Here is a 14,838-nt window from a genome sequence, read left to right as displayed (position 1 = left end):
GACACCAAGGAGTGGCTGGATGGTGGGGACTCCTGCAATACTGCCCAGTGCTAGGGAGAGCCCTGATGTGATGGACAATGAGGCCATGGAGAGGTAAGAAGGAGGATGAATCCTCTGATCTACATTGCACTGTGTGTGGGGGGATGTGAGCAGTGCAGGAAGTATGTGTCAGGTAGGTCAGTGTATGTTGCAGAGTGCATTCTAAACAAAACGCATTCCTGATCCCTGTATTCTGAACAAAACGCATTCCTGATCCCTGTATTCTGAACAAAACGCATTCCTGATCCCTGTATTCTGAACAAAACGCATTCCTGATCCCTGTATTCTGAGCAAAACGCATTCCTGATCCCTGTATTCTGAGCAAAACGCATTCCTGAACCATGTATTCTGAGCAAAACGCATTCCTGAACCATGTATTCTGAGCAAAACGCATTCCTGCACCATGTATTCTGAGCAAAACGCATTCCTGCACCCTGCATTCTGAGCAAAACGCATTCCTGAACCATGTATTCTGAGCACAACCCATTCCTGCATCCTGCACCCCGAGCACAAAGCATTCCTGCACCATGCATTCTGAGCACAACTCATTCCTGCATTCTGAGCACAGCACATTCCTAAAACCTGCATTCTGAGCAAAATGCATTCCTGCACCCTGCATTCTGAGCACAACGCATTCCTGCACCCTAAGCACAAAGCATTCCTGCACCCTGCATTCTGAGCACAACGCATTCCTGCACCCTAAGCACAAAGCATTCCTGAACCCTGCATTCTGAGCACAACGTTTTCCCGAACCCTGTATTCTGAGCAAAACGCATTCCTGAACTCTGTATTCTGAGCACAACGCATTCCTGCACCCTGCATTTTGAGCACAACACATTCCTGAAACCTGCATTCTTGCACCCTATATTCTGAGCACAACTCATTCCTGCACCCTGCATTCTGAGCAAAACGCATTCCTAAACAATGTATTCTGGCAGAATCATATGTTTTTGGTCCCTTAGGGTTTATTCAGAGGGATGATCAGTCCCATCCTGTGCACAGAGCCGCTGATAGGTTTAATTTTGTGTTGGCACTTTGAAAGAAATAAGTTGGTTTTGTGTCGCTGTTTGGGCACTCGGACTCAAAAAGGTTCGCCATCACTGCTCTAGGCTAAGCCAGTGAAATGAACTAGACATATGCCCATTTTTCAGGGATTATTGATTCTGAAAAAAAAACTGATAAGCCTATATGCATCATTGAAGTAGACAAGAAGATTGTTTGATACCTACTGAATTCTAGTCTATTGTTTCTAGTGCACGCCAATTTTGTGTTCAACAGTTAGATGAAGAAACGCCGCACAGGGTTAATGTGCATGCATATTTAGAACAGAAATGATCCCATTATTATGGTTGGTTTTGAAACCATAATCAAAGCTAGCTCTTGAGAAGTGGGCCTTTTAGTATATTTTGATATTTTTTCAATGCCTCCTATTGTTCTGCATAGAAAGGGGAACACTCTGCCTAACTGATGATGCATCTTCTGTGTTAAATCTTAAAATATTTGAACCTGATGTCCATGGCTGATTTCATAGGTACTCCATAACCAATGAGAGTTCATCTACCTTTACATATTCTAAAATAAGCACAGGGGAATGTCAGAAACAGCAGATAGGTACTCCAAATCCCAAGTGCTAAGAAAATGTTTCCTCACTTGGTTTGAATGATATACCCTGTACTCATTCAAGATAACATCTGTGGGGAAATATAGGAGCAGTTCCCAAAACCCCAATCCCTGTAGAGACTGGTATTAAAGATGGAACATCAAAACCTTCCAACAGCTGCTGAATTAGGAAAAAAAATGAAACAATGTTAGACAATAATATAAATATTGTCTCGTGTGCCAGCTACATGTTCCAATATCATATTGCTGTAGCATAATTAGTCAATTTGCTTATCACCGGGGTTCATTTTGAAAGGTTTGTGCCTGGACCTAGTGAAGTCTAGGGATGGGCCGAACGGACCCCTGTTCGGTTCAGACCAGAACTTCTGAACACCCCGAACGTTCGGACCCGAATAACGAACCCCATTAAAGTCAATTGGACCCAAACTTCAAATATCAAAAGTGCCCATTTTGAAGGCTTAAATGCAAGTAATTAGGCATACAATGGCTATAGGGGTCCAGGTCCTGGGGGACATTTTTCCTGCAAGCTGCCTTTATGTTGCTCAGCAACAGCTGGGGAGCCAGTGTGTATGATGAGGCCACAATGTAGTGCACTGGGATCAAGATTAGAGATTTTTTTTATACATTCTGGTGTCACTTTGACTTTGCATAGAAGTAACGGGTGCGTTAAAATTGATCTTTGGGTGTCGGTGGCGCCTTCCCACCGTAACCCTATAAAGGTACTCTTGATGTAAGCAAGAATTTGCCTTGCTGTAAAAAATTGCAATGATATGCACCTGTCTCTGCTTGTGTGACAGAGGATGAGGAGGATGAGGAAGGTTTAGTAAGCCAGTCCACCACCTCCTCTGCATGCTGTGGCTGGATAGCACGAGCAAACTCACTAAACAGAGGAAATGATGCCCTGCCTGAGGACTAACCACCATGTCCACCTTTGCCTATGGACACATTTGTTGCTCTACCCCTTACAGTGCCAAGGGAACGTTTGCCTCTCCTTGTTGTCCTCCCAGACATTATTAGAAGGGAGGGGGCGGTGCTTATAAGCAAATGTAAAGGAGAAGTTGAAATCTGTATGTAGATGCACTTTAATCAATGTAAAGAGGTGTTTGGTGCCCTTAATTTGAGTACTCACACTACACAGACACACTCCACGCATACAATATAATATACTGCAATATAATGCGCCAAACGTACAGTGATGCACAGAACTATATGGCGTTAAACTGGCAGTAACGCACACAGAAGTAAATGGCGTTAAACTGGCAGTAACGCACAAAACTATGTGGCGTTAAACTTGTAGTAACGCACACAGAACTATATGGCAGTAAACTGGCAGTAACCCACGCAAAACAATATGACGTTAAACTGGCAGTAACGCACGCAAAACTATATGGCGTTTAACTGGCAGTAACGCACGCAATACGATATGGCGTTAAACTGGCAATCAAATAGACGGTGTTCAACTGTCACTACACTGAAGCTATCTGAACTGTCCCTACTCTAGCTATATACTAATGTCAAGATTACTGACACGGTCTCACTACACTACACTGAAACTATCTGAGCTGTCCCTACTCCAGCTGCACACTATGAAAAGCTGAATGATGGTCCTCCTCACTACACTCACACTATCCCTAGACTGACACTAAACTAATATTCTGCACTGACAATTGAAGCAAAATAGCCCAGTATAGCACACTAATTAATAGCACTGAACAGAGCCCTGTTCTATCTCTTTCCACACCAAAATCACACTGAAAATGACTGCCATTGAAAGAATACTTTTATACTGTGGGGTGGGAATGAGCCATGATTAGATAAAGTCATGATGACAGTGTCCAATCATGACTCTGACAGTGCTCTGTGCCCTGATTGGCCAATCAGGGCTTGCAATGCACTGTTCAAAGCCACAATGCATTGTGGTCCGTTTGGGCGGGGGCGAACAAATGGTCGAACGCCCCGTTTGTTCGGCTGTTATCCGAACGTCCCAACAACCGTTCGCCCATCCCTAGTGAAGTCAGCAAGATAGCACTAATGTACAGAATTCCGGTATTCTTAGATTTGTTAAGGCAGTTCTTCAAGAGTAATTTTACATTTTTACCAGCACTGGAATCGGGGTACTACCTTCAAGTCTATGGTCATGAAAGATTTGCGTAATTTGTTAAAGAGTATGTACTTCTGTCTACTCAGTGAAGGCATTTTATAAAACTTGAAAGTGTTTTCTCACTATTAGATGTACATGAAGCAACAGGTTACAATTAGTGGGAGGATGTGATAGAATGTGAATGGTACAAAGTTGAAAGAGTGCTGGAAAGGCTGGGAAGTGCTGAAGGGGAGTTTTACAACTCTAAGGATGTCATTTTGTGTATTATATACCCCAAAAAGAAGGGTCCAGAACATGTTTTTAAGGTAATCTGGTTCCATGCTCACCTTTCCACAAGTGGCAATTCATATTTAGAACTTATGAATGTTTGTGTCTATGAATGTTATGCTTCTGCGGCTGTGGACATTTAGGCACCTGTCACCACATATGATGGTCCTGTCCTATAGTTGCCACCTTTTAGGAATACATTCTTCAGATCCTCTCTACTTTGTTTACACACCCGGTAGTTCTCAACCCACTAGTGGCTTTTATGAACTGTAAGCCTTATTACCTCACCAAAGCGTAATTCACCCTGTTACTGCAAATAACGACAGCCGTCAAGAAGACCATAGCTCACTCCTGGATATCTCCCCATTTGAATCTTGTTGAAACCAAAAACAGAGTGACATCTGCTATGATTCATGCTAAAACTGAATATTAAGGATAGGGTAAAGAAATATACCAAAATCTGGCAGCTGTGGGTGGAACATTATGTTCACCCAAATTTAAAACCCTTTTACTACCTTGTTAACGTCACCCTGTCTTCTGCCACAAAACTGTCAACTCCATGCTATTGCCTACCAAGCTCCCAGGGTCCCCACTTTACTCCTTTTTTTTCCTAGAACCCTTCCCCCTTGCTATCCCTCCCTTTTCTCTCTTTCTTTCTCATGTTCCTTTCCACTCTTATTATCTTATTGACACTAGGTGTCCCTTTGTTGATTATCTTTGACCAAACACCAGTTAATCACACTTGACCACTTTAAGATTTGAATTCGCTCTTAGTTACTTAGGTCAGTTGCGAATGCCACTATGAAATTCCTATACCGGTTTGTACATATTAACATTGTAACGTGAACTCTGTTATTTCATTCATTTTTGGGTGTATTGTGTGTACTTAGCTTAACTCTATGGGCCTATAATCCTTGTGTTAATTTGTTAATATTTTGATTTATGTAAAGTGCTTGAAAACCAATCAAAAATATTGAACAAGAACTTAGATAACTGAATGCAGATGTAGCAGGGTTTGTAAATTTTCTTGAGATGCCTCCGAAGACTTTGAAGTCTGCAGTGTTTAAACTGTGAGTTACATTTTGTTTTGTTGTACAAAGATTAGAATTGCTAAATATTTGATTTAGTGGGGGTTGAAATGTGTTCAGTTATTGCTTAGATGAGCGGATTTGTTTTCTGCTCAAAGTTATATTATACCATTTTCTATAAGCTCAAAGTCTATGTTAGGCTGTCGAGATGTGAAAACCATACAATAAAACACAGACAGAGACCTAGGCTGTAAAGAAAACACGTTACTTCAGCTCTTCTTTTGATGCCAACCCTTCACAATATAAAGTATTCATTTACAAGCTTTTACTTGTATCTGATAAAAGGGGCATACAAATAAGCACCACTCAGTTATTCTTCATTTTGAAGATTACGCAGAATGAAAAGATAGATAAAACACTATAGATTCCCTTTACATTATTCGTTTTCAGATTCTAACCTGCTTTAGAAAAATCACATCTGGAGTTGATTTAGCCATTACTGTTACTATGACTTCTCTTAGAATTAAACTTCATAAAAGATATAGATACATTACCCAGTCCATATCATAAAGTCGACTTTTTGCTCAGAATCTTTTATGTACTGAATTGCTGATAAAATAAGTCCATATGGTGAATCGCATAGAAAGTCACCATAGATTCCAGGGTTTGAGGCGTTGGCACCCTTAGAGGACAAACACACTTTGGTGTGATCATCGGTGAGGTGATAAGAGAAATCCAGGTGAAGGTCTGAAATATGCCAAAACTGTCCTAAATATGAAAGAAAAAAAAAGGTCAAAGGTTTTTGATCTTTAGGACTTGATCAATCAAATGGTTATCATTATCTCTGATGGGTTTATCCAATCTAAATTAATTTAAAGCTGAATTCCAGGAACTCAGTCACTTTAAAAAATGTGCAGGAATACTGTGAGTTCAGTCCCACAAGATGCATGCCATCTCCTGGACTTATTTCTATTTTAACATCTGACAGGTTTATGGTGCTTCTGAAGGAGACACTTAGAGCTCTGAGGGGAGAAAAGCACACAGAAGCTTTGCCTGCCCCTCCCCTCTGCTACCAATTCACAGAATCCATTATATTTTGTGAATAGTTTCACACAATACAAAGGTGTCTGTGATTGGGCAGTGGGGGGGCGAGCACAGCAGCTGCATCGACTCTGCTGCTGAAGGAGCTGAGATCAGAAGGTCCAGCGTCAGACCTCTCAACATAATAGCGATAGCCGTGTTTCAGGAGCTCCATAAACCTGTCAGATGAGATAAGAGATAAGTTTAGGAGTTGGCATGCAACTCGTTGGACTTAACTCAAAGTATGTCTGCATTTTACAAAGGAGCTGAATTCCCGGAGTTCAGCTTTAAATGTTTTGGTCTGTGTGTACAGTGTCTATAACAGTGAAGAACTCTCCAAAAGAAACAATAATACGCAGCATCTCTATTTCCCTGACTCTTTCTGTATTTCTTAAGTCAGTGACCATAAACACCTGCTAGAACCCCTTAAACACACTCTGGGGTGATAACTGCCACTCACTGAGGTGTGGGTGGAATTGCCATTCCACTAAAGAACAAAAGATATTTCAAAAAGCTTGACCAGTAATAAACCCAAAACCAAAAGTGTAATATATTGGGGCTTACCAATCATTAAATGTGGTGGCTGCATTAGTTTTCTTTTTTTAGGCATTTTCTCTCTGTTTTCCCTTGGTGATCTGGCCAGTAACACAGCTTCTGTATCAGTGCTCCCGTTTTAGATGAAATACTACAGGGGGCACCTTTGGACAGCAGCATTGTCAATCTGGGGGAAGGTGAGTGATAGTTCTACTAGAAATTTAAATACACTAACAAATTGAAGTAAAACTTTAGCTAACATGTTAAAAGCAGTTACAGTAACAGGTTTTTTTCCTTTTGGGATAAAGGATTTACATAAATAAAAGCTGACCATTGTCAGTTTTAAATGGTTTGTCTCATCACTGCAAATGCTACATCGGTAAGAGAGCTTGTTCTTTTGAACAACAACGAACCTACTGGCTCTCAGATTGCAGGTTCTGCACCAGGACCCTAGGCAGTTGTACCCAGGTGTACAGTTACAGTATGAATAAAACTCCACCCACGCAAACTGCTGACTCTCAGAAATTCAGAGTTTCCTCCAGTTTCCAGGTGCTTTTTTGATGGTGTAGGAAACTGTACACACTGACACCTTGATAGACCTACAGTTTTAAGGGTTATAACGATCTTTCTGTCCTCCTTTGTTAAATGCATTCTTCTTCCCATTTTGATTGCAATATACTATTTCCTGCAGTACAATACATTCCAAATATTGCTTTAGAGTCTGTTTCAACACTTTTAGGCCTCATGCACACTGTAAATTTAACCACTTGCCGCCCGCCATATAACAAAATGATGTCGGCAAAGTGGTTGCGATATCCTGACCAGACCTCATATGATGTCTTTCAGGATATCAAGCCACTGCGCGCCCCCAGGGGCATGCATCGCATCGATCGTTGTTGCGGCGTGGTAGTCTGACACACCGCAACCCTGATCTAGGTAAAGAGTCTCTGACAGAGACTTTTTACCACGTGATCAGCTGTGTTCAATCACGGCTGATCACGATGTAAACAGGAAGAGCTATTGATTGGCTTTTCCTCACTGGCGTCTGACAGACGCGACTAGAGGAGAGCTGATCGGCTGCTCTCCTGATAGGGGGGGTCTGTGCTTGTTCTCTGATTGTTTATCAGCACAGCCCCCCCTCGGATGCCCACCCAGGACCACCAGGATGCCACCAGGACCACCAGGGATGGCCACCACACTGGACCACAAGGTATGCCACGCTAGACCGCCAGGGAAATGCCAATCAGTGCCCAGGCAGCTGCCAATCAGTGCCCAGGCAGGTGCCAATCAGTGCCAAAGAAAAATGCCTGCCAGTGCCACCAGTGATGCCTATCTGTTAAATCTATCAGTGCCAGTTATCAGTGCCCATCAATGCCCATCAGTGTCACCTTTCAGTGCCTATCAGTGCCACCCATAAGTACCCATCAGTGCAGTCTTTTAGTGCCCATCAGTGCCCACCAGTGCTATCTATGAGTGCCCATCAGTGCCGCCTATCAATGCCCATCAGTGCCGCATATCAGTGCCACCTATCAGTGCTGCCCTATCAGTGCCGCCTATCAGTGCCACCTCATCGGTGCCACCTTATCAGTGCCCATCAGTGCAGCTTATTCAGTGCCCATCAGTGAAGGAGAAAACGTACTTATTTCCAAAATTTTATAACAAAAACAAAAAAAAAACTTTTTTTTCAAAATTTTCGGTCTTTTTTAATTTTTTTTAGCAAAAAATAAAAACCGCAGAGGTGATCAAATACCACCAAAAGAAAGCTCTATTTATGGGAACAAAATGATAAAAATTTAGTTTGGGTACAGTGACAGCACTGAAAGCTGAAAATTGGCTTGGGCAGGAAGGTGCGAAAGTTAAAGACATTTTTTTCTCCTACAGGAGTTTAGCGCCGTTTTTAGGGAAAGTTATACAGACAGAGAGCTTGTAAGTAATTAACAAAAGTTGGGGCACCTGTAGGAATTGTTAACATTAACTTTCAAGGCTTAATTTACATCCCAACCACGGCGCTACCTGCTTGGAGTTTGCATGTTCTCCCTGTGCCTGCGTGGGTTTCCTCCGGGTACTCCGGTTTCCTCCCACACTCCAAAGGCATGCTGGTAGGTTAATTAGATCCTGTCTAAATTGTCCATAGTATGTATGAATGTGAGTTAGGGACCTTAGATTGTAAGCTCCTTGAGGGTAGGGACTGATGTGAATGTACAATGTATATGTAAAAGCGCTGCGTAAATTGACGGCGCTATATAAGTACCTGAAATAAATAAAATAAAAATAAAAAATAAATACATTGCTGCAGAACTGTGAGTTGTTAACCCATTACTTCTTCCCTGAAAAAGGCCTTTTTGTATAACTCTGAAATGTACATTATTTTTCAGTGTTTGTAACGTATACTTTTTTTTTTCAACTCTGGCAGTTTACCCCTTACTTTGTACTATTTCAGGTTATTCCCTGAACTTGAAATGACAAGAAAAACAAGGGTTTTCTAAAACTTTTGACTGGTAATGTATGTGTTTAAGACACTGTTTATGCTGCTAAAGATTTAGGCATCCTGACAACACTTCAGATAAGAATGTCACCAGTCTTCTCTATAAATTCTAATGTAGATATACAGGTTGCTCTACTAAAATAGTTTTACAGTACAATGTTTTTTTATTACGTAATTAAAGGATTTGTAAGCCCTCAAGGTTTTTCACCTTAATACCTTCTGTGCTGCAGCAGACCCCCAGAGCCCCCCCCCCCCTTTTTCCTACCTGAGCCCTATTGTTTCAGAGACAGGGACTAGTCCAGCAGCTCCAGCCACTGTTTTGGATCCTCATTGGATAGATTGATAGCAGCGGGAGCCATTGGCTCTCGCTGCTGTCAATCAAATCCAGTGCATGAGAGCCAGGGGGCAGGGCTGAGTCCTGCTGTCTGTGTCAAGACAGCAGGAGGACTCAGGAGCATGCCAACACGAGTGCCCCCATGAAGAGAGGCTCTCCGTTGGGGCACCCGATGAAGAGGAGGGGTCAGGAGCGCAGCCAGGGGACCTCAGAAAAGGAGGATCAGGGCCACTCTGTGCAAAACCCTTGCACAGAGCAGGTAAGTATAACATGTTTGTTATTTAAAAGAAAAACGAACCTTTACAATCACTTTAACCACTTACGGACTGCCCGCCACAGTTGGTACTTTGAAGAGGAATATCATTGTTATGGCAGCAGCTAGCTGCCATAACCCCAGTATCCTTTTCTTCAGCAGGTGGTCCGCTTCAAGATAAAAGTGGTCTCTGCGGCGGATTCGCCGCGAGATCACTTTTAATCGGCGGCGGGAGAGGGCACCAGGACATGGAGACGAGTGAGGGGAAGATGGCCCCCACCCGTCTCCATATCATTGCAGGGCAGAAGCAACGTCAAAACGTTACTTCCGCCCATAGCTCTTAAAAGGGCCATTTTTTTTTTTCATTTTTTTCAAATGACAAATTTTATTTTTTGTTATTGCATTTTAGTGTAAATATGAGATCTGAGGTCTTTTTGACCCCAGATCTCATATTTAAGAGGTCCTGTCATGCCTTTTTTCTATTACAAGGAATGTTTACATTCCTTATAATAGGAATAAAAGTGACACAATTTTTTTTTTTTTTTAAGAACAGTGTAAAAATAAAAAATAAAAGGTAAAATAAATAAGAAAAAAAATTAAAACACGCCCCATCCCGCCGAGCTCGCATGCAGAAGCGAGCGCATACGTGAGTAGCGCCCGCATATGAAAACGGTGTTGAAAACACACATGTGAGGTATCGCCGTGATCGGTAGAGTGAGAGCAATAATTCTAGCCCTAGACTTCCTCTGTAACTCAAAACATGCAACCTGTAGAATTTTTTTAAACGTCGCCTATGGAGATTTTTAAGGGTAAAAGTTTGTCGCCATTCCACGAGCGGGCGCAATTTTGAAGCGTGACATGTTGGGTATCAGGTTACTCGGCATAACATTATCTTTCACACTATAAATAAAAATTGGTCTAACTTTACTGTTGTCTTATTTTTTAGATTAAAATTTTGTATTTTTTCCAAAATAAGTGCGCTTGTAAGACTGCTGCGCAAATACAGTGTGACAGAAAGTATTACAACGACCGCCATTTTATTCTCTAGGTGTTAGTAAAAAAAAAATATATAATGTTTGGGGGTTTTAAGTAATTTTCTAGCAAAAAAAAAAAATGTTTAATTTGTAAACAACAAATCTCAGAAAGAGGCTCTGTCCTTAAGTGGTTAAACTTCTGACAACACAAACTCATTGATTTCTTAGTAAAATCAAGGTTGTAGGAGATTGTGTAGTTCCTCACAGTCAGTCCATGGAATGAGATTAGAGCCTGTCCACTCTGCTCAAATTAGGGAAATTCCTTTTTGCGTGGAGGCATTACTTACTGTTATATTACCCGCCTGCATATAAAGCATATATAATTCACTCTCCCTTTATTAGCTATAGATATACTAATATAGAACTGATGTTAAGTAGGACCACAATTTTTCATGATTGTGGCTTTACCATTATATAGATTCCAATGTTAGGACCTTGCTGCTACTATCGTTTTGTGCAGAAAGGATCGGACTTTGGTGCACAAGAGTTAAGTACCCTAAGACCCCTTTCACACTGGGGCGGTTTGCAGGCGGTATTGCGCTAAAAATACCGCCTGCAAACCGCCCCTAAACAGCCTCCGCTGTTTGTTCAGTGTGAAAGCCCGATGGCTTTCACACTGAAGCGGTGCGCTGGCAGGACGGTGAAAAAAGTCCTGCAAACCGCTTCTTTGGAGCGGTGAAGGAGCGGTGTATTCACCGCTCCTAAACCGCTCCTGCCCATTGAAATCAATGGGACAGCGCGGCTATACCGCGGCAATACCGCGGCTATAGCCGCGCTGTACAAGGGATTTTAACCCTTTTTCGTCCACCAGCAGGGGTTAAAACCGCACCGCTAACGGCCGAATACAGCTGCAAGAACGATGGTACAGCAGCGCTAAAAATAGCACTGTTGTACCGCCGACGCCCCCACCGCCCCAGTGTGAAAGGGGCCTTAATAGGAGAGAGCCTTAGGGTAGGGCATTATTCTATCTATTGCCAGGAGTTCTGCACCAAATACTAGCAGCACCAATCTTCTGGCACTAAAAGCTCATTTATTAGAAATATATATAGGGGTTGATTTACTGAAACTGGAGAGTGCAAAATCTGGTGCAGCTGTGCATGGTAGCCAATCAGCTTCTAACTTCAGCTTGTTCAGTTGAGCTTTGACAAAAAAACTGAAAGCTGATTGGTTTCACTGCAGAGCTGCGCCCATTTTGCACCCTCCAGTTTTAGTAAATCAACCCCTATGTCTTATTGTGCTCACAAGATAGGTTTGGAAGTATTAATGCTGCTTTCCATGTTTGTAGTTGCATAGTTTATTACATATTGGGCCTGATTTACTAAAATATAGGAACCAGAAACAATTTAGAAAATCCTCCGAAAACTTTTAGGTGCTAATTTTTCCAGAACATCAATAAATTGTTACAATTCATTTATTTTTATTGGATTGGCTTAAAAACATATAAAATACCAGTTCTGTTTAATTACATATAAACCATAAATATCTGCCTCCACACACTAACTCACTGAATGCCCAGGAGAAAGCCAATCACTTTAAATATAAAATTGATCAAATTCATGATGTAATCTCAACTTTACCCGTATTTCCCCCACTTAACACCCCATGTCAACAGGTACAATCGATACTCCCCTTATTTAACCCTACTACTATAGACAAGGTTGCTAAACTTATTTCTAACACCTACCTTACCACCTGTCCCCTGGACCCTGTTTCCTTACAAATTCTACAAGCACCCTCTGACTCTTTACTACACTATCTAACCCACATCTTCAATCTTTCCCTCTCTTCTGGCATCTTCCCCAACACTCTAAAACATGTGCTAGTCAACCCCATACCTAAAAAGCCTTCCTTGACCCTATCAACCTTAACAATCTATGCACCATCTCCTTGCTCCCCTTTTCCTCTAAACTCCTTGAACGCCTGGTCTACAACCATGTTAGTGACCATCTCATTAAAAATAACATTCTTGATCCCATTCAGTCTGGATTTCACCTTTAACACTCCACTGAAACTGCTCTGACTTACAAACAGCAAAATCCAATGGACACTATTCTGTACTCCTGCTTCTGGAATTTTTGACTGCTCTTGATACGGTTGATCACCCCCTCCTCAAAAAACTTTACTCCTTTGGTCTCCGTGACTATGCTCTTCACTGGCTCTCATCCTACCTATCCCACCACACCTTCAGTGTCACTTACAATTCTACTTCCTCCTCTCCCCTTCCTTTTTCCGTTGGGGTTCCCCAAGGTTCTGTTCTTGGACCTCTCCTATTTTCAATCGACACCTCCTCCCTGGGTCAGCTGATAGCCTCCCATGGCTTTCAATATCATTTCTATGATGATGACACCAAATCTATTTCTTCACCCGTCAACTCACTTCATCAGTCTCCTCATGCATCACTAATTTACTAACAGACATATCTGTCTGGATGTCACACCACTTCCTCAAACTCAACTTGTCCAAAACTGAGCTCATAATATTTCCTCCCCCACATGCCTCTTCTCCTGACTTCTCTGTCCAGAGCAATGGCACAATCATCAACCCTTCCCCACATGCTAGGGTGCTAGGTGTTATCCTGGACTCTGAACTCTTCTTTCAGCCCCACATCCAACAAATACTGTTAACGAAAGTTACTAGTCTGAAAGTGCTGCTAGTCAGGCTTTACCATTTACATGATTTACCTTTACACTACCACATAAAAGGCTAAATATAAATGTAAAAAAGTAATGGTGAGGAAGAAAAATCAGCAAAAAATGAAATACATATGTTGCAAAATTGACTTTCTTGCAGTGTGTGCGATAATGGTTTATAAAACTGTGATCATGAGCTTGGAGTGTTTGTGTCATCTGATTTCCATTGTTAGCATATCATGTTACAAAGTTACTGTGAGCCAGACAGTCACTGACCTGTAACCCCTTGTTGGCTGTTGCTCCAGAAGTTCAATGGCAGAGCTGAAGTGACCAGAGGAGCCATAAGGAACAGCCAGAACCCGAGAGCTCCCATGTTCTTGTGCTGCAGACCGGTTCAATCGAAGGGAATCCTCTGTACAAGACTTGCTCAGAAAACTTCCTTGTTTACACACTGTGCTGTGGAAGTTTCTGAGTTGCAGAAGATTAACCCTTGCATGTTTGGTAGAAGATGTGAGACAATTACTCAATGTAGGTTGGTGTTTGTGTGAAGTGGAAGTACTAAGGTCAGTTTAGTTTATGCAAGTCATTTTTGTTAACCTATAGTGGTATAATGAGGAACTAGAGCAGAAACTGAGCCTTTAAAGTGTCTGTTGTTTCCTCAGTAACCAAGACTGTTGTTCCCTCAGTAACCAAGATTTGTTCCCTTTCTCACAGTTACTGTATAGTTCAACTTGAACACTTTTTTTTAATAAAAATGTATATTTGGAAACAGCTCACCCTAAATCCAGGATGCCTCCCTGTTCCTTACCTATCGCACCCTGTCACCCTGCAGAATATAAAAATCTTTTGATTCATTTCACCGGAAATCTGACTCAGCCCATTCATTGAATAGTTGCCAGGTGTCCTATATACATAACTCCCAACTGTCCCTGATTTTAAGGGTCTGTCCCATCTTTGGAACACAGTCCCTCTGTCAAGGCCAGATTTTCCATTAGGCACTGAAGGTCTATAGTCAGAGGCGGCTCTCTAATTAGGCAAATTAGATGATTGCCTAAGGCCTCACACTTACAGGGGCCTCGCACCGGCCTAATTTAAGAGCCACCTCTGCTGACAACAATGCTGCTGCAGCAGCGCTGTACTCCGGCCAGCAGAGGGTTAATGCTGTCTTTGAGCTCCATGGTCAGGCAGTGGAGAGAGGACAGGGCCTAGGTTGTGTCTTGGAGAGGAGGCGGGGCCGGCCAGCACTGTGTTTTCTGGGGAGGAGACTCAACCCCCAACTGGAGAGGTCCGCTGAGCGATCCCCGCACACCCAGAGGAGGCGTCTGACTGGTAAGCAGAGATGCAGAGGGGAAGAGGAGGGTCCCGCTGGGGAGGAAGCCTCACCAGCGCGGTATATGGAGCCAATGGAAGGGTGAGGGAGGAGAGAAATGGTG

General features: G+C 42.3%; 1 protein-coding gene across 1 annotated transcript in view; it reads right to left on the bottom strand.

Moving 5' to 3' along the window:
* SMPDL3A (sphingomyelin phosphodiesterase acid like 3A) overlaps positions 1 to 13,986 on the bottom strand; it is an 82,126-nt gene extending 68,140 nt beyond the window's left edge. The window contains exons 1-2 of the mRNA XM_073627183.1: positions 13,682 to 13,986; positions 5,610 to 5,823 (exon numbers count right to left, since the gene is read on the bottom strand). Coding sequence (XP_073483284.1) covers positions 5,610 to 5,823; positions 13,682 to 13,778 — 311 coding nt within the window. The 5' untranslated portion in view covers positions 13,779 to 13,986. The remainder of the gene's footprint in view (positions 1 to 5,609; positions 5,824 to 13,681) is intronic.
* Between the last annotated feature and the right edge of the window lie 852 nt (positions 13,987 to 14,838).

The sequence above is a fragment of the Aquarana catesbeiana genome, linkage group LG04, assembly GCF_042186555.1.
Source record: "Aquarana catesbeiana isolate 2022-GZ linkage group LG04, ASM4218655v1, whole genome shotgun sequence".
In the NCBI taxonomy this organism is placed as follows: domain Eukaryota; kingdom Metazoa; phylum Chordata; class Amphibia; order Anura; family Ranidae; genus Aquarana; species Aquarana catesbeiana.
The sequence above is the reverse complement of the archived record's forward strand: the minus strand, read 5'-3'. Positions and strand labels throughout refer to the sequence as shown.